The sequence below is a fragment of the Bos indicus x Bos taurus genome, chromosome 22 (assembly GCF_003369695.1).
Source record: "Bos indicus x Bos taurus breed Angus x Brahman F1 hybrid chromosome 22, Bos_hybrid_MaternalHap_v2.0, whole genome shotgun sequence".
NCBI lineage: Eukaryota > Metazoa > Chordata > Mammalia > Artiodactyla > Bovidae > Bos > Bos indicus x Bos taurus.
The window spans coordinates 7,641,675-7,659,481 of NC_040097.1; the positions used below are offsets into that span (position 1 = coordinate 7,641,675).

At 42.3% G+C, this 17,807-nt stretch overlaps 1 protein-coding gene across 2 annotated transcripts in view; it reads left to right on the top strand.

The window, feature by feature from the left end:
- The window catches only part of CCR3 (C-C motif chemokine receptor 3), a 31,783-nt gene extending 20,295 nt beyond the window's left edge, over positions 1-11,488 (top strand). For both annotated transcript variants that reach the window (XM_027523549.1, XM_027523550.1), the window contains exon 2: positions 10,028-11,488. In XM_027523549.1, the coding sequence (XP_027379350.1) occupies positions 10,039-11,115 (1,077 nt within the window). In that variant the 5' untranslated portion in view covers positions 10,028-10,038 and the 3' untranslated portion in view covers positions 11,116-11,488. The remainder of the gene's footprint in view (positions 1-10,027) is intronic.
- Positions 11,489-17,807: the final 6,319 nt, after the last annotated feature.

Below are 17,807 nucleotides of genomic sequence, written 5' to 3' on the forward strand. Positions count from 1 at the left end.
TGTGACTAGAGGTAGAAATTATCCTTTGAGAAATCCACTTTAACAAACTAATAAAAATACAAAGACATTTACTGCAGCATTATTTGTAAAGGTGCAAGGGAACAACTTAATCACACGACAGTAAGACAATGATTAAAAAACCATAAATATACAGTATGTTGAAGTCATTACAAATTATATTTTCATATAATTTTTAACCACATGGAATTAGATGCAGGTGGGGCTTCCCTGGTAGCTCAGTGGTAAAGAATCCACCTGCCAATGCAGGGAGATACAGGTTGGATCCCTGGGCTGGAAAGATTCCTTGCAGAAAAAATGGCAACCCACTCCACTATTCTTGCCAGGGAATGCTATGAACAGAGGAGCCTAGAGGGCTACAGTCCATGGGCTCATAAAGGAGTCAGACACGACTCAGTGACTGAACAACAGCAATAAAATTTTAAGTACCAGAATACAAAAGGGTGTGCAAATGTGATATCAACTGTAACAAATATGCCTAGAAAAGAGGCAATGGTTCTCTCTTCAAGACAGGTGGAGGTGGAAATACCAGGGGCCAGGAAACTGACCCTCAGTACACTGAACACTCCTGCCATGTGTACTTTGACTGCACAGGCATAATTTCCCCATAAAACACTTTTCAGGACCATCTATTTCAATGAAATCACGTATCAGCCTGCATACAAACATTAAACATCAGCCACACTGGAAAGACCTGGTATTAGAACATAGTGATTAAATCTACTCTTTGAACAAAGAAGTTGGTAAAAACTATTCCAAGTTACTTTGCAGGTGGATGAAACCAAGTCACTTAACTGACTACATTCCAAGAATGGAATATAATCTTTGCTCTAATAATATTAATGACTGGAAGCTGAGGAAGTCCATGTGCTGCCCTAAAATATAAAAGCTGGGAGATGCCTGCAGCTGGGAAGAAGACTTCATCTATTCAAGATTTCAACCTTCAGAGGTGCTTGTGTATTTCCAGGGAAGGAGCTCATTGGCTCACAAGGCAGCCCATTCCATCCTGCACAATGTGGTTCTCACCAAGGTCTTTCCCACATGTGACTGAATGTAGTTTCCTCTACTACCATCAAATTTCTGCTCTCTGTAGAGTCTGCTTCCTTTTTCTACAGCAGAAGCTATCACATTATAGATTTTCCCATCTCAAGGGAACCCAGGACATTCTAATCCAATTCTTTTTTTAAAAAAAGATTAGAAAACTTTCAGTTCAGTTCAGTTCAGTTCAGTTGCTCAGTCGTGTCCGACTCCTTAGAAAACTTTGGTCCAGATCAAAGATGTACACATATTGGGATAAAAAGAAAACAAACTAAAGTAAACCTGAAGACTTTTATTTTTTATATAAAACATTCCAAGTTCTGCGAAATACCGTTGATGTTTCTAGACCTTTATCATCCTAGCCTGTTCTATGCTGCAGGTGGATACCAATGCTCATAAGATGTGGTACCTGAAGAGAATCTAACATTTCAAATGCATAATCTGAAAAGTGAAAAAAGGTAAAATTTTTCTGCTCCATCCTTCTATCCACTTAAGAGGCATTTATTAGGCAGCTATTACTTGTCAAGCATTGTACTGGGCAATAGTCCTGCATTGTCCAAGAGAGTGGCTACTTGCCACATGTGGCCATTCCAATTTAACTTAATAAAATTTGAATAAAATGAAAATCTCAGTTCTTCAACAGCAGTAGCCACATTTCAAGTGCTCAATTAGGTGCTTTACTGAACAGCACAGACACAGAACGTTCCATCACTGCAAGAAAGGTCTACAGGATAGTGCTGTACCAAATAATTGTTTTTTCTGACTACCCAGGTTTTCTGTGGAAAGAAATGAAAGGGAAGGAGGATTGGCTTAAGATTGTGTACATGGGAAGCAATTCAAGGTGCTAGATGGACAGATAATTGGATGAATACATGAAAGGGTAGCTGAGAAGACAGGTGGATGGAAAATCAGACGGGTAGATTTCCTTTGTTATGGATGATCTATTAATATTGATGAAGACTGAACCAGCTCTTGGGATTGGCTTCTAAAGAGCTTGCAATTGAGGATACTCTTAGTTCAACTCTTAAACTTCCTCTTTTCTTCCAACTTAAAAAGGTTGGAGGTATGTAACTCAGAGATAGTAAAGAGATTCAAAAACTTTAGGAGAGTACAGCCTGTCACTTCTCTCTCTCTCTCTATTCCTGTCATATTTGTGAAAGATAACTATTTCTTTGTGAAAGAATTATCAATAATTCTTCATTGGAATGTCAGTAAATAAATGGATTAATATATTCTTGGGTTCCTATTAGGCTATTTAATTTGGTACAGATCCAAAACCATTTGTAGAAATTCAAACTCATTTACTGTAACTACAGATTTTAATGAAGGCTGAAATACCTTTTTAAAACATTTTGGATACCAATCACTGTGTTTTCTGTAACTCTGAGTAATGGGCTACAGACTGGTGATTTGTGGAAAGCTAAGAATTTCTCTTTAGATGGAGGAAATCCTATTTTGGAAAAGACGTAAGAAATCCTGAAAAGGGCTGAAAACTTGAAAAAATAGAGAATGTCAGTGAGTAGAGGGAGAGGGAGAAGAACTAGCCTGCATTTGCCTGGCACTGTGTGCTGATGTTCTCACATGGGTTCATGTAGTCCTCACATTACTCCCCCCTCCTTGCAACACTTTCTTTACACAGCTTCAGGGACACCAGTTCTGGGTTTTTTCTGATCTCGCTGTCCATCCTTTCTCAGTCTTTCTGTGTCCTCCTCATTTCTCCGACCTCTGACTTTTGGCATGCCTGGAGATGCAGTCCTTTGCTGTCTACACCTATGTCTCGGTGCTCTTTTCCAGAATCAAGGCTTTACATCTATGTGATGACAACTGTCACTTTTGTATTTTCAGTCAACAGTTCTCCCCGGAGCCGTTTGTCCAACTGCCTACTGCACATCTCCACTTGGATGGCATATAATCAATCTCAGACTTGCTTGCCCCAATTCAGGCTTATTTTGCCCCAGACTTTATCTCTGTTGGTGTCAACTCCATCCTTCCAGTTGCTCAGACAAAACTCTTGGAGTCGTCGACTATTTCTCATTTACTCATACGCTGTCAACAAATCCTGTGGCTAGCTTCCGCATTTATAGAGAATTCTATTCTCACCCTTTCTACCTCTACTGCCAAGCCCTGCCCAGTGTCACATCTTCCCTCTATTATCAAAAGTGCCTCTTTCAGTTCAGTTCACTCGCTCAGTCGTGTACGACTCTTTGCAACCCCATGAACTGCAGTACACTAGGATTCCCTATCCTTCACCAACTCCCAGAGCTTGCTCAAACTCATGTCTATTGAGTCGGTGATGTCACCCAACCATCGCATCCTCTGTCATCCCCGTCTCCTCCTGCCTTCAGCCTTTCCCAGCATCAGGGTCTTTTCTAAGGAGTCAGTTCTTTGCATCACGTGGCCCAGTATTGGAGCTTCAGCCTCCTTACTGGTTCCTTGTTTCTAATTGTGCTTCCATAGTCTATTCTCCACATGGCAACCAGAACAATCCTTACAGAATATGAGGAGGATAACGTCAAGTTTAATGGAAACTTACCTACAGTCCCTACTCCTTTCAAAGAAAAGCTGAAGTTCTTCCTGGCTGCATAGCTCCATAGAACCCCTGCCCACAGCTCCTCATGTCTCTGTGACTCCCTCTCATAATACTCATCCCTCATTTCTCTTTCGGCCGTACTAAACCCTTCTGCTCCTCTAAGAATCTGTCCAGCCACTCTCTCACCTCAGGATATTTGCACTTGGTGTTCCTCTTATCCCCCAGAAACCTGTTCAACTCACTCTCTCGCCTCCCTCCAGACTTTTCTCAAATGTCATCTCATGAGTTTCTTGTCGACCCTCTCCAGTTTAAACTGCCTCTCTCCAATCCCACCCTACTGCTGCCTTCTCTCATCTCCTTTACCTTTCTCTGCAGCACTCATGACCATGTGAGACACTGTAGCTTTTGGCTATCGATTATTCCCTGACTAGAATATAAGCTTCATGAGGTCAGAGAGTTTTGTCTATACCGTTCACGGATGTGCCGTATCGCTGGAACAGTGGCCGTATCGCTGGAACAGTGCCTGGCATGTCATAGGTTGCTATTAACTATTTGCTGAATGACTGACTGGAGAACCCCATTTGCTGAATGAATGAGGCAGTAACTCTTCTTATCACTAGGCTACACATACAGATTCTGAGGCACAGAGAGGGTAACCTACTTGCTCTATGTCACACAGTCATTTCTTCAAACTCAGGAATTCAATCATTATCCTATACTGAAAAGGACCAAGGATATATAAGCAAGAAAAATCTTATGACTATGATTCCCTGGCACCAATACCCATGAAACCAAAAGTATCTAGGGCCTTAGGCTTGGAATCTGATCTTAACAGCAGGTGGTCCTGCAGGAATGCTGACCACTTGGAGTCTGTGGGCAGAGCTCTTCTAGATGGACAGGCAGATTCAGGATGGTAGGCAGTGACTTCACAACCTCCTCTCTTCTCTATATTCTTTTTTTTTTTTTAATTTTTAAATTGGAGTATAATTGCTATACAATGTTGTATTGGTTTGTGCTGTAAGTATACATTGATCCCCTCGCTCCTGAGCCTCCCCGACCCCATTCCAGCCCTCTAGGTCATCACAGAGCAGCAAGCTGAGTTCCCTGTGCTACACATATGCTTCCCGCTAGCTTTCTGTTTCACTCACCCTAGTGTACATATCTCAATGCTACTCTCTCAAATCGTCCCACCCTCTCCTTCCCCTGCTGTTATATATACTTTAGAAGATTCATCAAGTTCACCTGAGAGGCTGATCCTCCTCAGAAAGACTCAACACTTAAATACACACACACACACACACACACACACACACACACACACACACCAGATTACTGATGTTACTAAACTGGGATATCATTCAGCACGTGGCCCTTTTTCAGACATGACTGAGTTCAACCAAACTCCCACTACTGTCAAGGATCAGCACTCTTCATCACAGGCATGGCAGTTTTCCACTTTAGTAAAGTTTTAGAATAAAACAGATTTCAAATTAATAATATCTTTTTTGTCCTTTGGGGACTTTGAAAGGTTGGAGGGTGGATGTCTAACTACAATCAGGAACCAGAAACACCACTATTATTTAACATCACTGTGGAAGTTCCCACCAAAGCAATAAGGTGAGAGAAACAAATGAGAAATACCAGAAAGGAGGATATAATTCTGTCAGTGCTTCACAAATAATTTGATTATGGACCTAGTAGTCCTAAAGGAATTTATTTTTAAAAGTCGGTAAGGTAGTCAGCTTAAAACACGTATTTTCTTTCATACTACCAACAATTGTTTAGAAAATTTGTTAGGGAAAAATATGTCATTCACAATAACCTGAGGAATATAAAGGTAGATAAAAATGTAAAAAGAAACATGCAACACCAAAAACTTAAAGCCCTATGGTAAGCAGAGTAATCAGATATAGTATGTTCCCAAATATAAAAGCCTGACATGTAACATTATCAATTCTTCCTAAACTTATTTACAAATGTAACAAAATTTCACTCAAAATTATGTTTTTGTAAGTATTGACTACAGGATCCAAAAGTTTATCTAATAGGACAAATGGTTCTAAAAGATAAGACATACTGGAAATGAATACTGAAACGCAGTTGTTTAATCAGATAATATACATAAATAATCTAATAAATCTACACAAACAATTTGGAGGCATCCAGGGAGCTGGTGTCCCACGGGCCACCTGTCTTCACGCAGGTGCCCACTGCGGTCATCTGACCTGCCGTCTCACTCTTCCCGTGGAGGCTGGCCGAGCCCCTGCCAATACAGGTCTCAAGACCCGAAAAGACGCCTCCCCTCTCCAAGTCTAGGTGGTTGGATGCCAGCTCAACCCAAGATCAAAGGGGAGAACCTAGCCCTTAATCTGAAACAAATTTCAGATCTCTTAATCTGAAAACAAAATTCAAATGCTTTGCCTAGTGTGCCCTCTTTTTTAAGTTCCTTAGATTTCAGTTTGTGGTTTCGAGTTCTGATGAGTAAACCCTTCATCTTGTAATTTGCCTAGGTTTTCACCCTAGAAAATGTCTGCCAAATCTTCTAGCAGTGCCTGCCTAAAAACATTAGCTTTCAGAGACAGTTTAACTGATAAGGAAATACAGAAAAATTTAAGATTTTCAGTTTTAAAAATGATAATCCACCTACCTCTCACAACTATTTTGATTATTTGCCTGTTGCCTTTTATATGTACATATAATTTCACGTTGTTGCAATCTTTGTTTGCATTCTCTTTGTTCTTATAAACATCTGTCTGTGATTTTATCTGGTATCCAAAACTACTTTTAATGACCACATAATAATCTATTCTTTAAACGGACTACAATTTATTCAAAACATCCTTCATGTGTCAAACATTTAGATTGCTCTCATTTCTTGTTTTCTACTATGAGAACAATGCCACAACGAACATCTTTGTGCACATTATGTGTTGGTAATACATTTTCGACCTTTTCCCCTCAGGGTAAAATCACAGGACTAGAACTAATGGATGAAAGCCATGTGTATCTCGATGGCTCATGTTAGATACAAAATTTATTAAAACAAGTTACATTGCACCAGCAATGAGTAAGTGTTCCAGCAATGAATAAGGTTCACTGCAAACTCACCAGCACTGAGCATCACCATTAGATTTTTTTTATATATAATCAGAATGACATTTCAAACTTAAATATATTTTCTAAAGAAGGATCCCCAATTCTAAATTTTTTTTTTCAATTCAACTTTGCAACACTCACTAAAATTTTACACTGGTGAATGAGAATTTATGAAGTTTGAGATATCCATCACCTCATCCCATTTATCATAGTATAGATGGAGGTTGCATACACATTTATTGGAGCTGGCCAGACAAGAATGGCAGGGAAAGGGCTCCCTGACTTCTGACTTCAGAAATTATAAGAAAAGAGACCCTGGAAGGAAGCAGTCACAGCTGTGTGTCCTATCTCTCCCATCCAGGCTTTGACCAGAGTTAGGGGGTTTGGAGAGCTGTTTGATAAACTAGGAGACTCTCAAGAAGATATCTCTCTGCAAAGTATCTCCTTACCCACATGGAGTGGCCAGAGCAGTTAAGGTGGTGGTCAGGCAGAAAAAAGATCTGGTTTGCAGTCTTGCGTGTCCCTTGGTTTGCACAGGACATGCACATGGAGTCAAAGAGAAGCATGTCTGACGGGCGCCTGCCAGTTCAAAAGAAAGAGTAGAGCTTGGGCCAGGAACTCGATGGCGGTGTGGTTCTCCATTCTACAGGGCTGAGTGAAGACTCCATCACCTTGGAGAGGTCACTGTGCCTGGGGAGGACTGAGAATGAATGGATCCTGAGGTCATTACTACAAACACTGCAGCAGATGCCAGCACAAAGACTCAGGGTTGGGACTGGGTCGACCCCCACCTTAGCAGACACCAGTCACGTCAATCAAGAACCAACAGGAGATTAGAGCACCCTCTTCTCCCTCTGCCCATGCATCGAGTCATGCTGGCCCTTCTCTACTGCCATCTTAGAAAGGACCAATGAGAGGAGACAAGGAACTGAAATTACAAGCTGATTAACAGAGGATGAGTAAAACCTAAAGTTATCATTCAAATGAATGGAAGGATAAGACTAAATTTAAACCACTTAGGACTAAAATTTGTGAATACTGTTTTCTTTTACCCAGCAGGTGGGAAGCTGGTAAGAGATTCAGATAGTTTTGGAAACTAAAGAAACTTCATTTACATTGCACAACCAAATTGTACTATGGGCATTTTTAGTGAATCAGCTAAAGGAGTATGATGTCAATTTATGTAAAACTTTGTATCCACGTATGCATATATAGAGAAATGTTAATGGTAGTAAACTCATCATGGTGAGATCTGGGGTGGTTTTTACTATTTTTTTCCTTTTCTTTATGATTGATGTTGTTCATTTATTATTACTATATTATTTTTCCAAACTGCAAGGACTGTGATTAGGAGTGCAGACAGGTAAAAATTCTATCTGTTTTTGTGTCTCTGATCTCATGTAACTAGGGGTCAAGGACTTGACTTCTAACTCTACTTGTTTTCCAGTGCTTTGCAGTCTAGACCCCTTCCCCCTCACAAGATTCTATAATCTTACACTCATCATGTAGGATTTATGGAAATGACACATGAATTAAAGATGATCTTCAAGTTGGAAAACACTTCAGTGAAATTCTTTTTTAAAGTTTGACTTGTTTTCAGATCAGTCTGTGAGAAAAGGAAAGAAAATATAAATAATTAATGATGAGTAGAGGCTCTTTCCACTCTTGCCTTAAACATTAAGGTTTAGAGAGATACTCTCATGACCGAAAATGCATAACAGACCAAATGATGGGTACTTTTTCTCAGCTGCTGTGTATTATGCCATTGGGAATTTTTAAAAAGCTGGTAAGATCATATAAGTCAGTTGCTACTCAATTCCATTTTTAACCTCGAAAGCCTGAATGTGTCACTGATTAGTAGATGATGGACCAGGCCAGAGCTATGAAAATAGATCAAGTTCTATCCAAGAGCCTCTACTTTTTCCCGATTTCATGTGAAACCACTTCTCATTGCCTTTCTTTCACTTCTGCTTTCTACCATACAGTTTTTTCTTTTTCTAGTTTAAAATATGATCTCATGTAGACTCTCTGATTTGATGCTCACCACATCAAATGGGTGGCTACCATGATCCTTATTTTGGAGATGAATAAACGAGGCTCAGAGTTAAGGGCTTGTCTGAGTCTTCTCACTGGCAAGCAGAATGGCCAGGAACCGCTCCTATGTCTCTCCTCTCTACAGTCACTTGGACCACACAGAACCCCAACAGGTGCTGACTTTAGGGTCCCAGTATTTTCTTAGGAAAGCAAAGACAATCCTTGCCATCGGCTCCAATTACTGCATTTCTAAGCCCTGCCTTGAGAAATACCTGCTGACGTATGTTCATGACCTCACACTTGTGCTTTCACAGAAAAGAGAAGGTTAGCAGGACTCCTGAGGAAGCAGGGTAGGGGTTAGCTGCCTTTCATGGACTACTCCCTTGTCTCTTTTTCCTTCTTCTCCAGCCAAGGCTGTAATTCTAAGAAAAGCAGGCACTGACCCTAGGGATCCTGGTCTAAAAAATCCAAAATCTAAGAAGTAGTCCCATTGGTACATGCTCAGCCTCTTTATGAGGGAGAAACTCTAAGGGGTCTGTTGTAGGCACATGACTGGCTTATGTCAGCATTGTCAGGAACAGGAAAAGGGGACGCTGCTTACAATTGTTACAACAGTTAATAACTACTACAACAGCTAATTATAATAATTATTATAAGTTAAAAATCACTGTACTTGAATCCAGTGATGAGAGAATTCAGCATAGATACTGAAGATCTAGCCTGAACTTTTGAAATTGCTTACTAAAGGATTTTAGACTCCTTATTAAATTTCTTTGAGGTTCAATTTCCCCATTACTGTATTTTTAAATTTTGCATTTTATGTTATGGAGCCATGGAAATGGGTAGTTATTTCTAAGGATAATAATCACTATTATTAGCATTTGGTTTTTAAATGGATGATTTTGAAGGTCATATATAAACCATAAAACATAAAACAAAAATTTTAAATACAGTGATAATATAATTATTATAAGATTATTGTTAACATTACCCAACCTATCTCTTCCTGTTTTGTATTTCTTCTTCCAAATGCTTTCAGGATCAACATCTCCGCTCTTCACTACCATCCACAATGTTTGTTTCTTTTCCCATGATGGATCATGCTGACTCTCAAAACATTGCATCTTTCACTCCTAACATTTCTCCCCGCCCCATGGCATATCTGATACACCTTTGGAAATATATGCTGAAGAATGTATAGGCTATTTATTCCGTGTGGTTTTAGTGGGTAAGTGAATAAACTGACTGGTGTGGGTCTCAAGGAGCGATCATCGTTAACTGTGGGGTTACTTTTGCCTTCTTCTATCACAGGGACAAGGGAAATGGCGACCTCAGCTGATGGGATTGAAACTGTGGGTGAAGTTGCTGGGACCACACCCTACGACTATGAGGCGGCACTGCCGTGCGAGAAGAGCAACGTCAAGGAGCTGGCGGCCCAGTTCCTGCCCCCGCTGTACTCCCTGGTGTTCGTGACCGGCCTGCTGGGCAACGTGGTGGTGGTGGTGATACTCACAAAGTACAAGCGGCTCCGGATCATGACCAACATCTACCTGCTCAACCTGGCCATTTCTGACGTGCTCTTCCTATTCACGCTGCCATTCTGGATTCACTATGTTAGGTGGAACGAGTGGGTGTTTGGCCACCGCATGTGTAAGTTGCTCTCCGGGCTCTATTACATGGGCTTGTACAGTGAGATCTTTTTCATCATCCTCTTGACCATAGACCGGTATCTTGCCATCGTCCACGCCGTGTTTGCCCTTCGAGCCCGGACAGTCACTTTTGGTATTGTTACCAGCATCTTCACCTGGGTCCTGGCAGGGCTAGCAGCCCTCCCTGAATTTTTCTTTCATGAGACCCAAGAGGAGGCTGGACAGACTTTCTGCAGTCCTCTTTACCCAGAGGATAATGAAAATGCCTGGAAGCGATTCCATGCTCTGAGAATGAATATCCTGGGTCTCGCTCTGCCTCTGCTTGTTATGGCCATCTGCTATTCAGGAATTATTAAAACACTGCTGAGATGCCCCAGTAAAAAAAAATACAAAGCCATTCGACTTATTTTTGTAATTATGGTGGTCTTCTTTATTTTCTGGACACCCTACAATCTGGTTGTCCTACTCTTTGCTTTTCAAATGCACTTGAAGGCTGATTGTGAACAGAGCAGACAGCTGGACCTGGCCATGCTGGTGACAGAGGTGATCGCCTACACGCACTGCTGTGTCAACCCCGTGATCTATGCCTTCGTTGGTGAGAGGTTCCGGAAGCACCTCCGCCACTTTTTCCACAGATATATGGCCACCTACCTGGGAAAATTCATGCCATTTCTTCCTAGTGAAAAACTGGAAAGAACCAGCTCTGTCTCCCCATCAACAGGGGAGCAGGAACTCTCTGCTGTATTTTAGGTCAGATGCAGAACATTGCCTAAAGAAGATGTACAGAACAGATGAAGCCAACACATCGACCTCTTCACCAGTCCTTTGGACTTCCAGCACAATGGCCATAGCTCTTGAAGCCATTAAAATATATACACAATGGTGACGGTGTATCTATGCACCCCAAAGTCATTACCAAAGGTCAACGGCTGGACAATGACTTCTTATGAACCCTGAAAAGCAGAGCTTTGCTTGATTCACTCGAGTCACATAATTTTAATGCACCTGAATGTTAGATGGTTACTATATGCAGCTATAAACTAGTCAAGCTTTTTATATCTTAAATCTTAACTTCAGCCAGTTATTGATATAAATGAAACATAATAAACATAAATGAAATATTAATAAATCAATTATATTTCTTCTTACTATTACAATGTAATAAATCAGCTTATTGCAAGGACTGATGCTCAAGCTGAAACTCCAATACTTTGGCCACCTGATGCAAAGAGCCAACTCACTGGAAAAGGCTCTGACACTGGGAAAGATTGAAGGCAAGGGGGAGAATAGAAGAAGAGCAATTTGGCATTTTCAGTACAGAGAATAACCCACTCCAGTACTCTTGCCTGGAAAATCCCATGGACGGGGGAGCCTGGGAGGCTGCAGTCCATGGGGTCGCTAAGAGTCAGACACAACTGAGCAACTTCACTTTCACTTTTCACTTTCATGCACTGGCGAAGGAAATGGCAACCCACTCCAGTGTTCTTGCCTGGAGAATCCCAGGGATGGGGGAGCCTGGTGGGCTGCCGTTTATGGGGTCACACAGAGTCGGACACGACTGAAGCGACTTAGCAGCAGCAGCAGCAGTACAGAGAATAAAGGTCCTGCTCATAGAAACTTCTCAGAGCCCTGAGATGTGTGGACACTATCTTAATTTACCCCACTCTCACTGTTTATCCAGTAACTGTGTGTTAGGTGATACAGGCAGGATGCAAAAACATTGTCTTAGGTTAAGTGAAGGATGCCAAACTGTATTAGACAAACACGTTCCTTGCCCCCATGAAACGTTCCCTATAGTAGAGGATGTAAGACAGAAACAAATAACTCCAGTGCAAAGAAGAGCATACTCAATGCTACACCTGGGTCAGGAAGAAAGACCATTTCCACTGGAATCTGAGGGAGGAAGACTTAATGGAGGAAGTAGCTTTTGAGCAGGTCTCTGAAGAAGTGGGAGGTTTGGGGGGAAGGCTCTGTAAGCCAGTGAGGAGAGGGGAAGGCACGAATGTGGGTGGATGGCAGAGTGAGGTGGGGAGGCTGGGATGGGGATGATGTTTAGGCAGAGTACCTCAGGCTTTATTGGGGAAGGCATGGGGAGCAAGGAAATCAAAATGGTGTGTCAGGAAGATAATTCTGGTATCACATGGAGGATGGAGCAGAGGCCCCAGAACTGTGGAGGGAGCTAAGTTAGGAGACAAGTGCAAGTGTGGAGGCAAGGAAAGATCAACGACTGATCAAGAGAGGTGCCAGGAGCACCCTGAGGAGAATCTGGCCAAGAGGCAGTGTGAAGGAAGAGTTAAAACACTAGGAGCAGTATATGGTTGATGCGGGGAAAAAAGGTGGGGGCAAAACAGAACGTTAAAAAACGAAAAAGAGACACACACATTTTTCATTGTGTTTAGAAGCGCTGACCATCTTCTTAAAATGGATATAAAGGAAAAGAGGAACAATGGTTGTCTTTAGGGAGGGGCATGTGTAGAGAAGAGAAGGAGGATAGTTCTCTGAACACTCTTCTGCATCTTTTGGACTCTGAAACATGGGAACGTGTTGTTTTTTTTTAAATAAACATTTTAGAATTATATTTTAAAAATGAAAGACTAGGCTACTATTCATATATAGTATCCATTCTACTAGCCATAAAGAGATTAGATGTCCTCTGCCATGAATGAACCTCTGACCTGGTTAGATTATTTCTAAGATCCTTTATAGCCAAAGTAAACTCTGATCTTGATAAAGTTTTAGAAAGTAGATGCTCAAAGTCTACAAAATACATTGCTGTTGTTGTTGTTTTAAAAGGAGGTGACACAGTGAACAATTTTACAGCATCACCTCCTACTGGCCATGACACCAAGTGCAGTTCCTGTGCTCACTAAGGTATACTCAGTTTTCACGTGTTCAGTCATTCATCTGGTCATGTATCCATTCATTCAAAAAACATTTGCTGAGCACATGTCATGTTCTTAACTAAGCCCCTCAGGAAGCTACTGTCAGACTGAATTAGACACTGCTTTGTCCTACGCTGTCCAAGTTCAAAATCATGTCTTAAAAACTGCCAATGCCTAAATTCAATCCAAATGACAGAGACCTCCACTGTAAGACCAGTTCAGTTCAGTTGCTCAGTCATGTCCGACTCTTTGTGATCCCATGGACTGCAGCACACCAGGCTTCCCTGTCCATCACCAACTCCTGGAGCTTACTCAAACTCATCTCCATCGAGTTGGTGATGCCACCCAACCATTTCATCCTCTGTCAGCTCCTTCTTCTCCTGCCTTCAAGACCAGAAAACACTCCAACTCCAGAACATTTCACATTCTAGTCAAACGCTTGGAGAAATGATGTACATGCTCTTAGCTAGCCATGCAATCCAGCCTCAGCTGCTGGTGAGTGGCCTTGAGGTTTCTTACCTTCCTGTGACCCTGTCTAAAAGGTCTTACCTCAGTCCAACCCTAAATGGACAGCACAGGATATGAACTGTGGAACACTAAACCACACAACATGAATCTCAATTTGGCTAGGAAACTCTGAAGTTACTTTTTCTCTTTTTTGTGGTTCAGCCAAAATGTAAATGAAGCAATCATGTACAAACTATACACCTCTGATTCTCTCTCGCACTATGAAGTATCTGCCCTTAGATAACCGCAAGTGCAGGACTATAGGTGCTGCTTTATACTCCCTTGATCCTGAAAGCTTTCAGTTCTGTGGCCCACACAAAGCCGCACAAAACCAAATCATGGATTCAGCATGCTCCACCCTGCTCCCCATCCCCATGCTGTCCAATGGAACCAACTGCAATGGTAGAAAAGTTCTACATCTGTGTTGTCCAATGTAATCACTACTGATCACATGCACTTACTGAGCACCTGAAATGTGGCTAGTGAGACTGAGGAAGTGAAGTTTTCATTTTCATTCCATTTTAATTAAATAGCCAACATGCGGCTAGTGGCTACTTCATGTGGTTAGTGGTGCAGCACTAGCCTCTTCAAACTTGCCTCTTCATCTCTGCTCTGCCTGTACATCAAGCCTCCTGTGGTCAGCAATCACATCTTGAACACTGTGTGACAGGCTAGGGAAAATGCCAGTGATGCAAAGATGAATAAGATTCATTTCTGGAAAACTCACCATTCCGTGGAATAGACTCAAGTGACTATAATGAAATGTGACAGGTGCCCAAAAGCCCCTGCAGCAGAAACAGAATGAAATCATTGAAGAAAAGTACACAGAGAAAATGCTATTCTGATTAGGCTGGGTTCCCCCCAAGGCAATTCCTGAGCAGGAAGTGGAGAACAAAGAGTTTATTTGAAAGGAAACTCCAGGAAGGAGTGGGGAAGTTCAACAGGAGAGGAAGATGCCAAACAAGGGTACATTACAGTGTACCTTCCACTGAGGGGTAACTGGAGCTCAAAACCACTAGAAAACTGTTGGGAAACAGTGTAACTCACAGTCCTCCATTATCCCATGTGAGGGGGAAGAAAGTTGGGGTATTAACATTGCACTCCGATTGGTCATTGGCTGACTGGCACTAATTTACCAGGACTTTCAGCCTGCCTGGCGCTGAGAGCCCTTCCAGCTTTGGGAAAAGCTCCCCGGCAACAAGATGCAGATATGGATGCTGGAAGCCAGCTGGGCACACTCAGTTAAGGCTTGAGGGATAAAGTGTTTGCTACATATTTGAAAGACTTTTTCATATACCAAAGAGGGGAATCGAGAGCAACGTCCAGCCAGGTAGGTCAATATGCTGGCAGCCACGACGACACAAAAGTGCACTAGAGAGAGTCTACTGTGGTGAAGACTAGGGTGACCTTGACCATGGCAGGTGACCTTGAACACACCACAGTGCTGACTTTCCTGACGCTCCTCTTTTTTTGCTGAGAATCATATCCTGGTGGTTTAAAAAATACAATCCTTTTCCAGCTTGACTTTTTGAAGTTTTCTTCAAATTCCAGAGCCAAATTTCTAATCTTCACACCTTCTGAACAAAGCAGGTTTATGTCCTTCACAGTCTGTGGGCTTTCAATCACTGAGGTTTTCGCCACTTTCTGCCCAGATAAACCCTGGGTTTAGTTAAGGCCGCCATTTCTCTTCTCAATTCACTGATCCAATCCAGGATTTGGTGAACTGTGACCCAGGGGCCAAACACAGCTCACTGTCTGCTCTGTGAGTAGAGTGTCACTGGAGCACAGCCATGCTCGTTTGCTTATGAGCTGTCTGTGGCTGCTGTTGTGCTGCCATAATAGAGCTGAGCAACTGTGACAGAGGCCGCACAGTCCACAAATCCTGAACCATTTACTTTCTTGTCTCTACAGAATAAGTTTCCTGAACCTGGATAATTCATGCCCCACAGGATCTGTGGCTCTGATATGCATAGCCAAAATAAGAGAGACTAGACTTGGGGCAGGGCAGGGGGGTTACTCAGCACGTGAGGTTTGTAGACAAGCTGCCGAAATACGCAGATTAGTTCTAGCTTGACCATGGATGCAGTTCTAAACAATCAAAATAGGGTTAGACTGTATAGTAGTCAAATGCTGGTCACTAATGCAAAAATGCTAACAGTCTATACCAAGAGAGCACACTGAAAGTTTCAGCTGGGGCAGCCAGACCCCACAGATGCGGTATTCTAAAGCAGGCCATATGCAGAATGGACACAGGAATTGTTAAAACATATTTCACAACTCTTGAGACACTTCACCTCTACTGGGGACAAAGAAATTGAGTTGATTAAAATTAGGGAGACACTTAAAAAGAAACTCTCTGCTGAGGTCTGCGGGTACCACCTCTCTCTCAGGGATGGGGAGGAAGGCAGGCATGGTGGGTGCTATCTCTCACCTCAAGCTTGTTAAGAGCTATGCCAATGGAGCCACACAAAGAGAATGATACAAGTCACTCAGGTTAAAGAAGATCTGACTCTCATTCAGGAAATGGGGAGACCAGAGACAGGCCAGCCATCTGCTCTGGGGCTGGAGTAGAGAAAAACTGCCACTACTTTGGGATAGATCTATGCTTTCAGAGTTGATTTTGGCAAAGAACGTGGGATTGTTTTCCACAGACCAAATGAGAAAGAGCTGGCTGGGGGATTTCTAATCTTGCCCAAGAAGACTGCCTGGATGGAGTTTGTCTGTAGGATGAGAAAAATATGTGTGCACTGGACAGCCAAAACAACAGGATACTCCTGTTATGCTGAAGACGAATATTCCCAGGGACGTCTTTAATGCCTCCACAAAAGCAGTCCATGAGAGAAAGAATCAACCTTTACACCTGCCACTCCCACGGGTGGAGCTGGGGGTGAAGTCACCACCTGATGATAGGGTTAGTCAATCAAGAACTTTCCTTCCTCTCCCAGCGCCCACCAGTGGGGGGACTAGAAACCATGTTTAGCAAGCAGGGGGAGGAGCAAGAATGCCAAGGAAGGAGAGAGACAAGTAGGCTGGCAGCCCGCGTGCGTGGTTCATCCCTCTGCCAGCTGGGAGGTGGAGGAAGGTTTAAAAGTCAAAGCAAGTTGACCTTTGCTATTCATATGGGGATCAACCATTCAATTTCTGAATTGGAGCCCTCTCCTTTTAGTGAGTTCAAATGACTATGGGATTTTTTTGCACCTAAGCTTAATGACAGAAGTCATGGGAAGGCGCAACTTTTCACTGGGGCTGGAAGAACTTCAGCCTCTAATTAAGTTTAAAGGGATGTGAGACATGAAAGTAGATTCTCATAAGCCCTATTGGTTCAACATACTGGCAGTAAATTCAAGGACCCCAAATTTCAGCTCTTGAGGTCCACAGAGGGCTTCCATGAATTTGTAGGACTGTTCTGCAGGACTTAAATGGATGTTAGAGCCCCCAGATCCTGGCTAAGAAATAAGGCAGAGAGAGAAAAAAGCAATGATGCTTAATACATATAGAGAGATATAAATACATGTTAATATAGGCTAAGGTAGAGAAATACTTAATAATGCCTTTACAGTTCTATACACCTAGATTTTGCCTCGTGGCTAAGCAGGAGCTAATCCCCTGGCCACTGCCCAATGAACTCTGTGATGACCTAGAGGGTAGGATGGCTGGGGGAGGCTCAAGAAGGAGGGAATGTGTATATATAGTTGTGATTCATTCACACTGTTGTAGGGCAGAAACAACACACTGTTATAAGGCAATTATCTTCGAATTTAAAAATAAATTTAAAAAATAATAAATAAAAAAGAAGACTGGTTACCTCTTGTAATCTAGACTTTCTGAATTGAGGAAAGCCTCTCAGTTTGCAAACAGGACAAGATTCTTCGTGGCTTAGTTTGGGTCCCGGGAAATTGACCCCTGGTCTCAGGTTGCCCCTTACTTGCTAACGCCCGCTTCACTTAGTCGCAGTGGGAAATGTGAGCACTAGGGGGCCTTCGTCAACCCCAGAGCTGCTGCTAGCCCCATGCAGTCACTCAAGAAAACAGTGAAGCAGAAAAAAACGTCCAT